The sequence below is a fragment of the Oreochromis niloticus genome, linkage group LG9 (assembly GCF_001858045.2).
Source record: "Oreochromis niloticus isolate F11D_XX linkage group LG9, O_niloticus_UMD_NMBU, whole genome shotgun sequence".
NCBI classification, from domain to species: domain Eukaryota; kingdom Metazoa; phylum Chordata; class Actinopteri; order Cichliformes; family Cichlidae; genus Oreochromis; species Oreochromis niloticus.
In genome coordinates this window covers 20,360,326-20,375,615 of record NC_031974.2, presented here as the reverse complement: position 1 = coordinate 20,375,615, position 15,290 = coordinate 20,360,326, and the positions used below count along the sequence as shown (strand labels likewise).

At 38.3% G+C, this 15,290-nt stretch overlaps 2 protein-coding genes across 4 annotated transcripts; both read left to right on the top strand.

Annotated features, from left to right (window-relative positions):
• Positions 1–32: 32 nt before the first annotated feature.
• eloca (elongin C paralog a) lies at positions 33–3,701 on the top strand. The gene is made up of 4 exons (XM_003443472.5): positions 33–169; positions 644–670; positions 810–953; positions 2,929–3,701. The coding sequence occupies exons 2-4, from the start codon at positions 667–669 to the stop codon at positions 3,117–3,119; spliced, it is 339 nt and encodes a 112-aa protein (XP_003443520.1). The 5' UTR covers positions 33–169; positions 644–666; the 3' UTR covers positions 3,120–3,701.
• Positions 3,702–4,798: 1,097 nt separating this feature from the next.
• ube2wb (ubiquitin conjugating enzyme E2 Wb) lies at positions 4,799–15,182 on the top strand. Of its 3 annotated transcripts, none has more exons than XM_005471791.3 (6): positions 4,799–4,899; positions 5,700–5,791; positions 8,675–8,777; positions 12,425–12,580; positions 12,669–12,744; positions 12,849–15,182. In XM_005471791.3, exons 1-6 carry the CDS (start codon positions 4,885–4,887, stop codon positions 12,860–12,862), a joined length of 456 nt encoding a protein of 151 aa, XP_005471848.1. In that variant the 5' UTR covers positions 4,799–4,884; the 3' UTR covers positions 12,863–15,182. The 3 variants fall into 3 exon arrangements, with proteins under 3 accessions (XP_005471848.1, XP_005471847.1, XP_025766171.1); XM_005471790.4 differs by lacking the exon at positions 4,799–4,899 and adding an exon at positions 4,945–5,188; XM_025910386.1 differs by lacking the exon at positions 4,799–4,899 and adding an exon at positions 5,217–5,354.
• The last annotated feature ends 108 nt before the right edge of the window (positions 15,183–15,290 follow it).

Below are 15,290 nucleotides of genomic sequence, written 5' to 3'. Positions count from 1 at the left end.
TTATTTATTTTATACACATAACTGGCAAAGACCGGACACTTTTCTTTAGCCACTCTGCGGAACAAATTTACTGCGGACGTGTGTTCGCCCATACTGGTTCCGGGTTCAACATCCTGATAGCTAACGTTAGCTGAAACACAATCTTCTCTACGCTTTAAGCTACATAGTGGTAAGAATCCGTGTATCTTTTCCGTTACGTGATTTTATGTATTGCCGTATGTCAAAGCCAACTATGTGGTTTGAGTTTTACATTGTAAACAAGCGGTAAAATAAAAAAGTTATATCAATTTTTTGGAAAGGTTTTAGCAGGCTAGCCAGAGCTGACTAACCCTGACGGCTGGGTACACGTAAGATAGAGGAATAAATTCACAACCATTGCTGTGTGATTTAGATATGATGGGCGCAGAGGATTTACAGGTGAAGATGTTCATATGTCTCTTAACGGAAGCTAGCTTTGTTTTAATGGGCCTAACGTTACGCGGCGTTTGTCATAAATCATAACCGACGGAATAACCAGCGTTAACATTTAACAACCGGCAGTATAACAAACACTGTGGCAATCGTTGTGTAATCTAGGGAATTAAATGTTGAGTTGTAAGTTATACCCCAAAAAGAGTGATGTTTTAATGTTTTTCCTTTTTAGGATTAAAGAAATCCCGGAACAACATGGGTGAGTGATGGCTAGAAATCCACTATTCCCATTTCTCCACATTAAAGTAGCCACACTGAGCTCTCATTTCATCCCTCTTCAGTAGCTGTTGTCGTACACCTGTTTAAAATTGTCGGTTGTCATTTCTGTTACTTCACAGATGGTGAAGAGAGAACCTATGGTGGCTGCGAAGGGCCAGATGCCATGTATGTGAAGCTGATCTCGTCTGATGGCCACGAGTTCATTGTGAAACGAGAACATGCCTTGACATCTGGGACTATCAAAGCCATGTTAAGTGGGCCAGGTGAGAATTCAGACACTGACATTGTTAAAAAGGAGCAAATTTAACTTTTTAACTTGAATGATTTGTAATCTAATGGTAACATACATACAATCATTGGTCATGCTCTCCAGTAATTTTGTTGCACTTTGAAGATCATGTCAGGTTTTTTTTTTCTAGTGGTAGCTTGTTTCTGCCAATCTGCTTAAAAAAAATAAATAAATCAGCGACTAAAAATTGCCCCCCCCCCCCCCCCCCAACAAAAAATAAATAAATCACTAAGTAATTTGAAAATTTTAATGGGTTTTTTTGTGTGTGTGAATTTTGAGGTGTTTTCTTAGTGTTTTGAGTTAGTCTCAGACCAATGCTAACCTGTACCGCAGCCCCAATTTTGAGTTAGCCAAAATTTCAGGATAACTCAAAATTTTGACTTACGGATCGGGGAAAAAGAAAAACAATTTGTGGCAGAAACAGCTTCCACAGTTTTCTCTGCAAGCTATTGGATTGCTGTCCTCTTTAATCCAGTGTGAGTAGTTATTTGGAATTTGGAACCAAGTGTATTTAAACAGTGAAGAACGTAACGTTTGTTTTGCTGCTGTTTTTACTTTATTTGTTTTCCCCTGGCATTTAAAGTATTTTCTGGATTGTTTTTTTTTTTTCTCTTTTCGCATTTTTAAAAACAACGCACATATAGAAATCCCATTGTAGTACCTCAACCACATGATCATCATGTGATCTATTACTTTATTAATTTTGTTAGAGGTAGTGTGAGGTTCTGTAAAAGATGTGCATAGTGGTGCTTGTAGGAGATGGTGTTATTGCTCTCAGTCAAGTTAATTCTGTTTCTCCAGTTGATGGCACTGTGCTCCCCTTTGTTAGCAATACTATTCGTAGGATTTCATTGATGCAAATGCCATTATTCATTACCTCATTTATCCCTGATCAAAAATATCTCTGTAGGTGTATATAATTACAATTAATTGGACAGTTCAATACTTTTTAAAATAAGTATTGTTATATCAATATCTATTATATGGTCTGATATTTTCCAATTAACTTGCAAATATTTTTGCACGACTTTACTTGATTACCTATCTTGCTCTGATCATCATGCAGAATTCTGTTTATTGACTCCATCCATAATGAGAGTGTACATATTCAAGGTTTTCTCCAGCTTAGGTGTTGTATGGAGAGTGGGTGTTTGGTGTTTTGTTTTTTTTAAAGCTCAAGCTCTGGTATTTTCTCCTTGCTCATGATGAATCTTTTGTACAGTTTTAGCTTGCTGTAGCTGTTGCAGGCCCCGAAGGCAAAGCTAGGCAAATCAAATCATTTTAATGTTGAGTAACTCACTATAATTAAACCCACACTAGTAACATTACGCCTTTAAAAGATCAGAGGATGCATCTACATTTAAAAACAAGACCTGCACACACAATTGATTAGTCGTCAGATATATGCTGCTGTTCACTTTTACTTGGGCCAGTACACTGGAAAGCTTTCAGAATACTTTTTTGGTTAATAAGGTGTTTTTAGGTGTCATGCTCAGTGCATGACTTAAATCTATGTTGTAGCTCTTTACTTTACACTGTAGGCTGATGTGCACCTTAACAGAAAAGTAACTACAGTGGCATAGACATGAACCACTGTGATAGGGCTGTTTGGTAGCAGTATCCGGTGTAAACACATTAGCAGGATAATACCTCAGTAATTGTATCTAGCTTGTTCATTATACTATTCCAGTAGCATCAGTGCAGAGAAAACTGTTTTTCTTTTTTTCATAAGTCTAGCAATATGTTTATAGATTCAGTTGGCTCCGATATCTTTTCTCCTTTCACGGTTTCTGTAAAAGTAACTGTTTAGTTCCAGATTTATCAAATCCATGACCAACATTAAGAGCTCAGTTTTGCTCACGATGGCAGAGCAATGACAGGAATTCAACACAGAGGAAATTCCTGTATATGTTCTTTTAATGTATGAACATGATATTGTCTGTCTGCAGGACAATTTGCTGAGAATGAAACCAACGAAGTGAATTTCAGAGAGATTCCATCTCATGTCCTCTCCAAGGTCTGCATGTATTTCACCTACAAGGTCCGTTACACCAACAGCTCCACAGAAATACCCGAATTCCCCATCGCACCGGAGATCGCACTGGAACTACTCATGGCTGCAAACTTTTTGGATTGCTAAAGTTACAAAGATAATGGAAAAAAAGCTTAAAACATTTTTAGTTTCTTTTTGTTTTCTTTTTTTGAGTATTTAACTTGTTTTGCTATTCACTTCATATGAAAAGAAAATGATCCTTTTTCTTTGGTTTGCTGTTATTTCATTAGTATTAAAAGATGTCATTTTAACATGTTAAATGGATATAGCAGAATGTGACAAATGTGCCCCCCCCCCCCCGAAATCTCTCCTCACCTCACCATCTTAATAAAGACGTATTTGGTGAGCACTTTGTTTCCAGTTTTTGGTACCTTGTGCCTCATGAAATGAAATACCATTTCCACAATGAACATGCTTCCTATTTTTATTCTTTTTTTTTTAAGTTAAAAAAAAAAAGATATTTGAGATAAAGGCAACAGTGGGGATGTTGTATACACTAAAATAGATAATTCACTGGGGTTTTTTTCACATCAGTAGTTGGAGGGGGTTTAAAGGGATTACTCTTTATACTGATCAGATAGGGATGTTTGGAAAATGAATGAACCTCAGATGTGTGTAATTTAATTAGCATGGCAATGCTGAAATAAAAATGTGTATTGAATCTGAAAATACTGCTTTTTTTTTTAAACTATCGTGGGAGAACTGCAGTGACTGCTGTAGTTTAAACACTGTTAATATTGTGTTAGAATAAAAATACTTAAAATGTGGATTAAAAATAAAAACTTATAGGAAATACTGAACAAATGCATGAAAGGACTCGCTGTATGCTCGTAGTGCTCCAGCGTGACACTGATTCATCAAGAAGTGAATTTATGACTCTAGGATAAAATAATTGGTACAAACTTCTTAAAGTCCCATAAAGCGATATGACATAAGGGCTTTGGGTTGCATGTTATAGAAGAAATTTCTGTGCTAATAAAAAAGTCAGTGATCACTTAAGCTACATAAAAATGGAAAGCTGATCGATGTGATCTTATTACTCTGAATAAACATTGCCTTGCACATTCAAGTTTTAGAAATTTACATTGCCTGTGTCCATGCATCCATCTATTTGACTGGTGCCTATATGGAGTGCTTACCAGCCATGCCATGTGATACACCCAAGCGTTAATTCCCATGGTGAGGCGAGAGCTTATATCACATCTGATGCAACTCTGCCTACCAAGAGACCTTTTCTCTGTAGGAAACATTAGGAGGTTAGATCCAATTGCAGTTCAACTGGATGAAATGTTCAAAATTTTTGCTTACACAGATAAATGAATATGCTTCCTGTGCTTAAGACACTGACACCCAAAAGAAATGACAGTAAGATAACATAACGAGCTAAAGCAGCTCAAATAATAAAAATCATCATCAGGAAAACGAATAATAATGATCACAGGAAGTCTGTTCCTTGAAGCATTTTGTCATGATGAGTCATTGCTGTCACACTTAGAGGTTGCAGAAACCAATGTTATTCTCATTTTTAGGTACGTTTACTCCACCAGAGCGTCTGATCATGTTATACCTCAAAGGCAGGAAGTTTCTGTCTTTTAATAACTAAAATACATCCTTTAGCAACGGTCACTGGAGGTGCCCGAAGTCCCATTTAAAAATATTATGTTGTCTTTATCGCTGGTGAAATGCTGTGATAAATCTGCTAAATGTTACGGACATCTTGGCGGTGACGGTGGCGCACACACACACGTTCGTGTGGATTTCTTTTCTGCTGTCAAAACAACTTAAATCACGTGACCGCCTGACGTACGTTTCTACACTCTGCGCTGAGGCAGGAGGAGGGGGGGTTTCCATCATGGCGTCGATGCAGGTAAGAACACAATTGACAGCGATCGCTTATTTTGTGATTTTTACCGGACCTCCCGGCTGTTTTTTTCCTGGCACTTTATCGACCACTTCATTTACGTACGCGTATTTGCCCAAAGTGGTGGTGACGTTACAGTAAAATCGATGACATTTATCCTCAACTGTTCAGGTTTAGCGGCTGCTCTTTGCTAGCAATACAACTAGCCCATCATCATCATCATCATCATCAACAGCAAGTCAAAGCTAGTAGAAGCTAGCTTCCTGGAACTGTATGTCGATGACTTGGCCCGTGTGTAAGTTCTTCTCAGAAAGGCGTGATAATTCAAGGATATGAAGTGGAAAAATTTCCGATGTTTCCCGTAAATGTTGGCTGTTAAGTGGCCGGGCTCTCACCACAGTGAGCTAAGCAGACGGTGCGCAGATCGAACAGTTGCAGTTTCCTCCTGAACAGCTGAACAGGTGCATCGCTTTCACAGAAATTGCGGTGTTCAGTCGACTGACTGTTATCCCGTCTAAATAAATCAAACTCGTAAAGCTAATTTCATACATGTTTTTTAAACACTTACCTGTTTTAAATAGTTTTGTTTGGGTCACGTTTAACTACTAATAAACGGTAACCTCTCATTGGAATACCATTGATGTATCAGTGTTTTTCCGGGTATGGGCCTCTTAATAAAATTGATGAACCCATTTGCTAAATTTCTCAGCCACTACTCTGTTTGATTTGACTTGACTTGAGCCAGTATTTCAACTCTTTTTGTTTATTTTTGGGGGGTATAAACCCAATCATGTTTTCTCCCACAGAAAAGGCTACAAAAGGAATTATTAGCCTTGCAAAACGATCCACCCCCAGGAATGACCCTCAATGAAAAAAGTGTACAGAATACCATTACACAGTAAGTCCTTCTCTCTCTCTTTTTTTTTTTTTTAAATTTCCTGTGACTCATTTGTTTCAGAGTGGCAGCACTTCTGGGTTTTTATCACCAATATGCCTATCGTGTTTGCTCAAATACCACGTGGCTTTGTGAAATGCCAGGTTTCATCTCTTTAAAAGGGTAGTGTGGCAACCATGCGGCATGCCATAAAGGTAGCTGTGGTTGGAGGTAAGACACCACGGCCTCAGCAGTGTGTAGTGGTGAGGAATTGGGGTCATTCCAGCAACTGGCAGCCACAGGCCCTTCGTAGAGTGTCTCTAATGCACAGTGTCACTATTCATCCTTATAAAATATTTAATGGCTGGCATGCAGGAGTTGGGCTAGAAACAGAGGCTGCTTAGCTGACCTTTCTGTCTGTTTGTCGTGGTGTATCCCCTTAAACCCCATGACTACTGTTGCCATGTCATATTGTTTCTGATAAGCAGGAAATATGAGTTGAATTGTAGTCTTGTAAATGGATTTGAGAATAGTTTCTAAGCTGGATCAGAACTTGTTAGGTTACTAACTTTTAGAGTTGTATGGCATGGTTTCTAGCCTCCAATGCCGTCTGAAAGAGAGGGTGCACGTTGGAGTGTTTGTCACTGGTCAATTATGGTGGCATCTTCCTCATTAGATAACAATCACCTGGTCTGACAAATGCCTTGCATGACTGACAAGTCTCCTAACCCTCCTAACCAGTCCTGCTGGCTTGTGTGATCCTTGTGTATCATTTCTTTGACAAGGCATGTGTGGGTGTGCCTTTTTTATGCTCGGCTCTGATGTCACGAGGTCTCTTTATGCTACTTTCTGTTGTCATGATTGACTGTGGTCATGAATTGTCTTTATTATCCTGACTGGAGTATGACGTACTCTTGTTCTGCTTGGCATAGAAGCACACAAGCCAGTATGTTGCCGCAATAAGGGGTCGGTGTGTTTTCAGCTTTGCACCTTTTGTTTATATAGTACACTTTGACTCTCAGTGTTGCTCGTTACAGTACAATGGTTTTGTTTTGTTTTTTAAGTGTATTGTGTGCTAGTCCTATATTGGTTAGCTTCATGGTGTAATGAGTCACTTAATGTAAACAGGGAAACTGCTGCTTAAAGGCACTCTTGGGCCTCTCAGGTGTACTCCATTTGTCCTTGTCCCTACACTTTCACTAAATGTCTCAGTGTTATTTTTGTTGACTGGATCATATAATCACCAGGCTATAGGGAATTTGAGCACGTTGAGCGTGATGTCCTTGAAGTCCCTGACTGTATTCAGCATGAGTTGGTAGTGCGATCAGGCCTCCCTCGGAGCTTCTTGAAGGAAAAGTGGAGCTTTGTTTAGACACTGTGACTGACCCTTTCCAAGGGCAACGTTTTAAGGAGGACAGACTTTATATGTAGGCTTAAACGATCATGTGTACCAGTCTAGATTTGAATGAGGCATGAGGCTATAAACCTGGCTAACAGCCACAGGACTCTCTGGTGTCATGTCTGCACTGCTTGCATGGAAAAATTAGGTCAGAGATTGTGATGCTTTTTTCTTCTAAGGATTCTACTATGAGCCCCACAACTGTTCTGCACTCAATTTATTTTTGCCACCAGTGAAGCTACATTCAGCAGTCTTGAGTTGTGTGTGTAAAGAGTGTGCGGTGCAGGTAGGCTGTCTTTCATCCCAGGGGCCCAAGACTCTGTATTTGCAATCATCTGTGCAGGATTGAATTGCTAGCAGCTCAGTCAGCAGAGTTCTGTAGCCTGACCACAGAAGCGAAAATAGATTTTGTCCAGTAGATCAATAGAATATCACATTATTACTAAAGCACTGTCATAACCCAGCTGAATATTGAATGTCACTGAAATGAGTCAGACTGAAAGCTTTTGATTACACACACTTACTGCAGAACCGGCATCTCACATTGTGTATGATATTTTTTTTTTTAATGATAATTACATGTGGTTCTGTACTTGTCTCTAGCTAATCTGCTGCCAAATTATAAAATGACACATTATTAACAGAAATAATGTCAAAGCTGTCATTGTGTTTCCCACCTACTCCAGAATTGTAAGATTGAACACAGAGCACATTATCGCTCATAAACCAAACTTTGCTTTTATAGAAATGTCATTTTCTCCCAAAGCACTGAAGGTTTATGTCTGAAAGGAAGTGCTAAACCTGGTATTCTCACTTGAAAGGAGGAAATTCATAACTTCATTGTCAAGTACACTACGTATGAGGAAAAAGCCTGAGTAGTTTTTGAGATTATCCTGTCAAAAATTTGTAAGATCTTTACTCCAACCCCCCAAAACCACAAATCAACTGGTTCTCGCAATTTGGATTTGCACACAGTAATGAGGGTAGCAAAATTAATTGGTGCACCTCATTCAAACTGTGCTGTTTTTATCTGTATAGGCCCAAAGTCCCTTAAAGGCGCAGGTTTTTCTGCTAATATGGTGAATCAAGGCTAAATTTGCTCATTTCCTCCATGCAAATTGTGGGCAACCTTGCAGGGTTTTGTGGTTCCTTGTGGTTTCCTCCTTTCTCTGATTTGTGTAAATCTCTAAAAATGTGTTTTGTTTTGTTTTTTTCTTGCAAATTAATGAAATTATAAGCTAAAAATTGTAAGTTTTTGTAAGTTATTGTAAGTTGTAATTTGAGAGAATTAATGTTGCAATTTAATGACATGGGATCTCCCTCCCCCACTTCATAAATTTAAAAGAAAAATGGCCTTTTTTCATATTTACATAAGCCCTTATGTGTCACTCTGATTTCTAGTCAGAGATTACTAGACCCTGATTATCTCAAGGTGATCTGTGTTATTTTATGTAATTTTTATTTTTTTTGTTTGACATATTTTAATATTGTGCTTTTATTTTTTTTAGGTGGATTGTAGATATGGAGGGAGCACCCGGCACACTGTATGAAGGAGAGAAATTTCAGCTGCTTTTCAAATTTAGTAGTCGATATCCTTTTGATTCACCTCAGGTAAGCTCAGCAGTCATTATTGTTTGTGTGTAGGTGTGTGGGTAAATGTTAAGCATTTTAAAGCACTTTGTCTGAAGCTCTCTATAAGTTCACTTTATTAACCATCTTTTCTTATGGATCTGTTTTGTCTGCACTGTGGGTGCAAGAGATGCAGATGAACAAAGGACTTGGAACCTGGTCTGATGATGTTTCCTTTACACCGTTTGCTACTCTGATCTAATGTCCCACATCCATTCCTAGTTTGATATCAAAGATTGATATTCCTGAGTTCGTGGTCCACAGTGAGGTTCCGATTGAAATAAACTCACAAACTGAAGAGCTGTAGAAACAGTCTTTTATATTCATCGGCTAGATACCTGCTGTAATCTCATGAAACATCTTGGTTCTATGGTCATTAGTGCAATGAATGTTGGCTTGGAATCACTGAGAGACAGCAGTGCAGAAGTCTCACTGAAGCCATGTTTGATGGGATTAGTTTGACTCAACAGTCTTGTTTCACTGATTAGGAGCCTGCCCGTCTAAAAATAGGTAGAGAAAATTAGATAAATTGAGCTACTTAGCTGTTACCCTCTCAAATAGGAAGGACACACTATCAGATTTGTCCACTGTTGAAGTCCTCTCCTGGGGCCTCTGGAAGAACTTCTTTCACCTTATATCCTTTTATTGTCATGTAAAAGAAAACAAAGTCTGATCAAAATCACTTGACAATTTTTGCATAACAGCTTCAGTTTCTGTTGAGCCTTTTTATTGAGTTTCATAGCTACATGCGCACAGGAGAAACTACAGATTTCCTACCAGAACTTTAACCCTGTGCAGCATCTTCTAAAACAAAGATGTCAAATTTTAAACAGTGTTGTGTAATCTTACAGTTTAGATTGTTACAATTGTATAAAGGCTTTTTATTTGTGCATTTACTCATTTTATGACATGTTTTAGCCATCCAAGCTCTGCACATCACTCCACCAGTCATTTGCAGATTCTGTGTCATTCACATGGGGAAAAATATAAGCTTTGCAATTAAAACTAATCATCATCATCAGATTGAAATGTGAAATCAAAGAGTATTCTCTAGAATTTTTTATTTTATATTATTTTTAATGCTTACACAATTTTTAAGATTAAAATCCGTCTCCAATAATAACTTCAGCTTTAAAGAAGACAGAATAGGAAAACTTTGGGCACGACCTAAAGTTTTTACATCTGTTTTTTGGCCTTCAGACTTTGCTTTCATCAAAGAACCGTTTATTTGCACACATCAGACATTTGACATTTGAGTTGTTTCAAGTTTGTTGAGGTAATCTAATGGGTATGGTTGAGATCTGGTGACTGCAGTGACGTCTCCATTAAAGACAGACCCCAAGCTAACCAGTTCTATAAAGAGTTCTTGTGTACTTTGGAGCTGTTTTTTAGATCACTGTCCTGCATTCGGTCCAATCATGCTGCTTCCAGCAGATTACAGCATGGCATTTCCAATCCTTCCTTATTCGACATCTCGTTTAATCTTATATAAATCTTTTCCTTTACCCACTACAAAACAAACCATCTCAATTTTTGTTGGAAACACTTTAAAGGTGGAATTGTTTGATCTTACCACCATTTTCCAGCCTTTCTCAGTCGAATGCATGAAGCGTTGAGCAGTCTTGGTTTTCTTTTATTGGCCAGTCTCAGATTTGGCCTTTTCCATTGAAGCTCTGCCTAGTGTCATTAAAATCACCTCTTCACTGTCGCATTGAGATGGGTGTTGTGTTCACTGGGGCTTCATATCTTTTTTTTCTCTCCCCCCTGTTCTGGTTAGAGACACTTTGCTGACAGAATGGTACACACACTAGTATGAAATTTCCTCTGTGTGTTTTTTCCTCATTGAACTTGAACCCACAATGGCTGATGTTCCAGACACTGAACTGTCAAAATTTGCTGCTTCTTCACAGCAATTTTCAGTTGTGGTAAAAATGATTGAGAGTTTAATAAAAAGCTTTATATATTTTTTTTTTTTTCTTTTTTGGTGATTCCAATTTCTGAGCAGTTGTACACATGCAAATTAGAGGCCTGCCTTATGAAACAAAACGGGGGCTACTTCTGTTTTTCTTTTTCTGAAGTTAAAGATATTGAAACTTGTGGTGAGCACAGATTCAGCACTAGAACAAGGCACAGCATGGACCTAAGACTAGATATCTTAGTGAAATAGAAGATTTAGGTTACCTACAGACGCTGTTGGCTTGGTGTGATTTGGAGGTTTGAGTAAATATTTTAAGAGATTTTTTTTTTTTGGTCTTGATCTTTAGACTATAAAGCTAGCTGTGCTTTCCATTCATATCAGTCACCCCCCTCATGATGTGGAGCCTGCACTCTCCCGTGAGGCCCGGTCTGGTGCCAGACTGACTCAACCCTTCATTACCCTTTTTACCCGCTCCCCCTTCTCTCTGCTTTAGCACTTCTGACTCTAGCTTTTTGCTTCTCACACTTTCCATATCTTCCTGCTTGGCCCTCACTCGTGTGCCTTTTTTAAAGTCAAATGTAGCCCAGTGTTTTTTATAGAACGTGTCTACTTTTTTATAAAACATGCTGTATCTCCTGTCTAGCTCTCCCTACGCGGTTTGCTTTTCCTCTCTCTCTCTCACCGTGTCCCAGCCCCTCTGTCCTAATCCGAGAGCCTCATATCCCTGTAGAGCAGTGGTGTCAATCATAAGGCCCGGGGGCCAGAATCAGCCCGGCAAAGCCTTCAGTCCAACCAACTGGACAGTTTAGTAAGATGTGAAAGAAGGCATACATTTTGGACTTGAACAGTTTTGGACTAACTGTGTTTTCCCAAAGCCTTACAACTTTTCCTACTGATAAGACTTCCCCTGTGCTCTATTATCCAAGTAAGGAAATCCCAGAAAGCTGATGCTGTTTATCTGAACATTGTGTTTTCAGTGGGTGAAACATTTCCTTACTTTTTAAGAAGTCACTTGGATAAGTGAAAAAACGTTTCTCCCACTGAAAACTGGACATCCAGATGAACAGAATCAGCTTTGTGGATTTAAACGACAGAAAAGGTTTTGGTTTTTCACACAAATTTCACAAGGTCATTTTACAACATGGACAATGAGCAATGAGAACTTTTGCCTTAATCAGCATTTCTGATACATACTGTTGAAATTACACTTGTTTTTCTTCCATTAAAATATCTGAGATTAAATCCATAGTTAAGCATCTTTACATCGACAGAAGTCAAATCGGTTTATTTATATATCACGTTTTAAACTAGTCAACGTCTGTTGACCAAAGTGCTGTACAAGGTATACAAAATATCCACTATGTAAAACGGTCACTAAATCAACAATAAAGAAAGGGAAAGCTTCACTGGTCCAGCTCGCTACATGTGGCCCACAAAGTAAAATGAGTTTGATATCCCTGCAGTAGTGGGTTAACCCTGCAGCAAGTCTAATTATTTTGCTGTCATTAATTGATGGTAATGAATGTTTTAGCTTTCTCCAAAGTTCATCCCCAAGCTGGATCTTTGACCACACATGTAACCCCCAACCACCCCAAAGTTGGTTTTTATGCGTCTTCTTTCTTTAGGATCTTAAAGCTCGCCGGCCTCATGGGATTTTTATCTGTACATATTCAGTTGTGTTGATGTGGTCTGCTTTGCTTTCATTGTGCAGGTAATGTTCACAGGAGAGAATATACCTGTCCACCCGCATGTGTATAGCAACGGTCACATCTGTCTATCTATCCTAACGGAAGATTGGTCGCCAGCGCTCTCAGTGCAATCAGTTTGTCTTAGCATTATCAGCATGTTGTCAAGCTGCAAAGAAAAGGTAAGTGTGCGACACCTGGTGTGGGCGGCAGGGGTTTGTGGGCACGTGTTAAATGTTAAATGTAATCGCTGCTTTTTGTTTTCTGCAGAGACGACCGCCTGATAACTCGTTTTATGTAAGAACATGTAACAAAAATCCAAAGAAAACAAAATGGTGGTATCACGGTGAGTTAAAAAAAAAAAGGTTTTATTTTTTTCAGCGCTTCTTGAACTTGAAACGTTTTTGTCTTTTTCCTCTAATCTTCATGCTGTCTTGTTTGCCTTCACAGATGATACATGCTAATGTACAAACTTTGTATTAATGGTAGAAGAGAGAAGTCCTACTGACCTACGTAAAGCACTTTTTAATCATTCAGTCTTTGAACTCTGACCTTTGACTGGAACAATGGACACCATGCGCTGGAGGCTCTTGGCTGCATTTTCCCCCATGGCCGGTTGGCTGCATGTTTTAGTCTGTTGTAAAATAGAAAATAACGGAACGTTTAGCTGCACCCAAGATGGAACTACTTCCTTTTTTTGTGTGTATTGTTTTTGTTTCGTTTTTTTGAGGGGAGGGCAAAAGGGTCACAATGCAGCGAGCAAGTAAGGCAGACTTGTACTGATACTTATAATTCCTCTTTTAAGATTATTATTGTTACTTTTTTTTGTTTGTGTGTGGCTGCATTTTAAGGTCCTTGTGTTGTGCAATAATAACCGATGGATGCATGCTGGGGCCTACAAAGAGAGATCCAAATCTAACAGTCTTCTGGAAGGGATTTGACCATCAAAACCCCAAGAAAATGCTTCATCTGTTTTTATTAGTAGTAGTAGTAGTAGTAGTACTACATGCACTGTGACGGTATCTAGTTTAAAAAGGCACTATTACGTTATTCCCAACTTGCAGGTGTACTGTAAGCAGTCCTTTACGCTTATCAGGTTTAAGGGTTTTAGTTTTTTAACCACTGTATCGACAGCACACACGCTCTTCTTCATCTTCCAACTCTTAAGACCTGGTTGCAGTTCTTCCTGCCATCGGACTGAAATTCGGTACGCACGGGAATAGCACAGGCGTGACGGTAGATCCAGGAGTCATCCAGTGACCTCGGCGTTTGTCTCCTCATAAAGTTGGGCTGAACTTTGCTGGTCCAGCCTTTTAAGACTTGCATCAGCCTCTCTTCCATTTAAAGAATGTCATTGCATGATCCATTTGTATTTGTATGATATATATTTTTATTATTATTATTTCATGCTTTAATCTTCTGAAATGTTCGATTTCTTTTTTTTTTTATGTATTTTTTTTTGTATTTTTTTCCCCAACTAGCTGATACTTTGAAAAGGGGGTGCTTTTGACGGGTCAGTATGTTTTTGATTTTTTTTTTTCTTTTTTTCTTTTATAATTTAAATTTAAGTCTTCATCTTGATCTCTAGAATGTCTTTCTAGAACTTATGAAGACAATTTTTTTTTTTTTTTTTTCTTTCTCTCTCTCTTCCCCCTGGTCAGAGTTTTGGCTCAGGTACTTTTTCAATAAAGAGATCACCTCTAAAAAGACACCTATCAGAGATTTTGAATTTAACTATATTTTCACCAAAAGAGACTGTTATGTTGTAAACTTGTAACATGTCTGAAACTATTCTGTACATATATGCGTCTTTAAATTGTTGGATGATGTGCAAGAACCTGGCAGAGGATGCATTAACTTTATAGCAGAATGATGATAGGAGTGCTTTATTTCTTTGGAACTTTGCATCTTTTGCCAATTAGGTTGTGTACAGTCAGCAACAAACGTGTAAAGTTGGTTTTGGAAGAAAAAAGGTAGTTTTTACAGTGGGGGTGCATGCAGTTTCAAGCCCTACTTTTTTTTTTTTTTTTTATTGGCATCTAACATTGTGGCAACTTTGTCGTTCCATAACTGAGGTCACGGTTTATAGGATGGATGCTAACAGTGCTCACCTCCAGAGGCTGTGCTCATTTCAAAGTGTAATCACTCCATTCCTAAAGACATGTTTATCGCCATCCAGTCAGAGATACTTGAATTTTTTCCATCTTGAGTTGTTTGTATTTAACCCCCCCTCCCCCCCTTTCCAGGGTCTAGCTGAGTTTCTTGAATGAACATGCGTGAATGTGATGATGCTCTATTCTGTAGAGGAGATTACCACAGCACACAGCTATCTGAAGAAGATTTAAAAACAAAACTATATTGATAATTTAAAGACATCTATTTAACCAATGTTGTTTTTTTTATTAGTTTCATTATATAAGGTCGTATCTGCTATCACTGCTTCGAGAATAAGACTGACTGAAACACCGATTGTGTAAATGTAGTCACAGCAGCATCAGTGCAGAGAGACACCTAATGGATCAGTAAAGGTTTTTTTTTTTTTAAAAACATGCGTGTGGTTATGTTACAGGGTTTGGCTGTTCTTTTTTTGTTTTTTTCCCTTAGTTACTTTTTTTTTTTAATGTGGTTTGGACTCTTAGCTTGCAAGTTGTTGTGAGTGATCAACACTAATAAGGGTGTGTTATTTATATTTGAAATTTTGTTCTGGGATGTGCAAGCTCCATGTAATAGGTGCCTGTTCATTTTCATAATCAATAATAAAAACAAAGATTCACTTTTATTCAACCTCAGTCTGCACAGTATGTTTTGTTTTTTTCCTTTTTGAATAGCTTGCAAAAGACTGAGTAGTTCTGCTCTGAAGGCAGAAGGATGATGACCATATTGAGAAAGAAG

Bases quoted from the DNA above. Each gene is read 5' to 3' on its own strand.
- ube2wb (XM_005471791.3), top strand. The intron at 5,792-8,674 runs GTAAGTCCTTCT...TATTTTTTTTAG, and splicing joins GTACAGAATACCATTACACA to GTGGATTGTAGATATGGAGG. The intron at 8,778-12,424 runs GTAAGCTCAGCA...TTCATTGTGCAG, and splicing joins ATCCTTTTGATTCACCTCAG to GTAATGTTCACAGGAGAGAA.
- eloca (XM_003443472.5), top strand. The intron at 954-2,928 runs GTGAGAATTCAG...GTCTGTCTGCAG, and splicing joins AGCCATGTTAAGTGGGCCAG to GACAATTTGCTGAGAATGAA.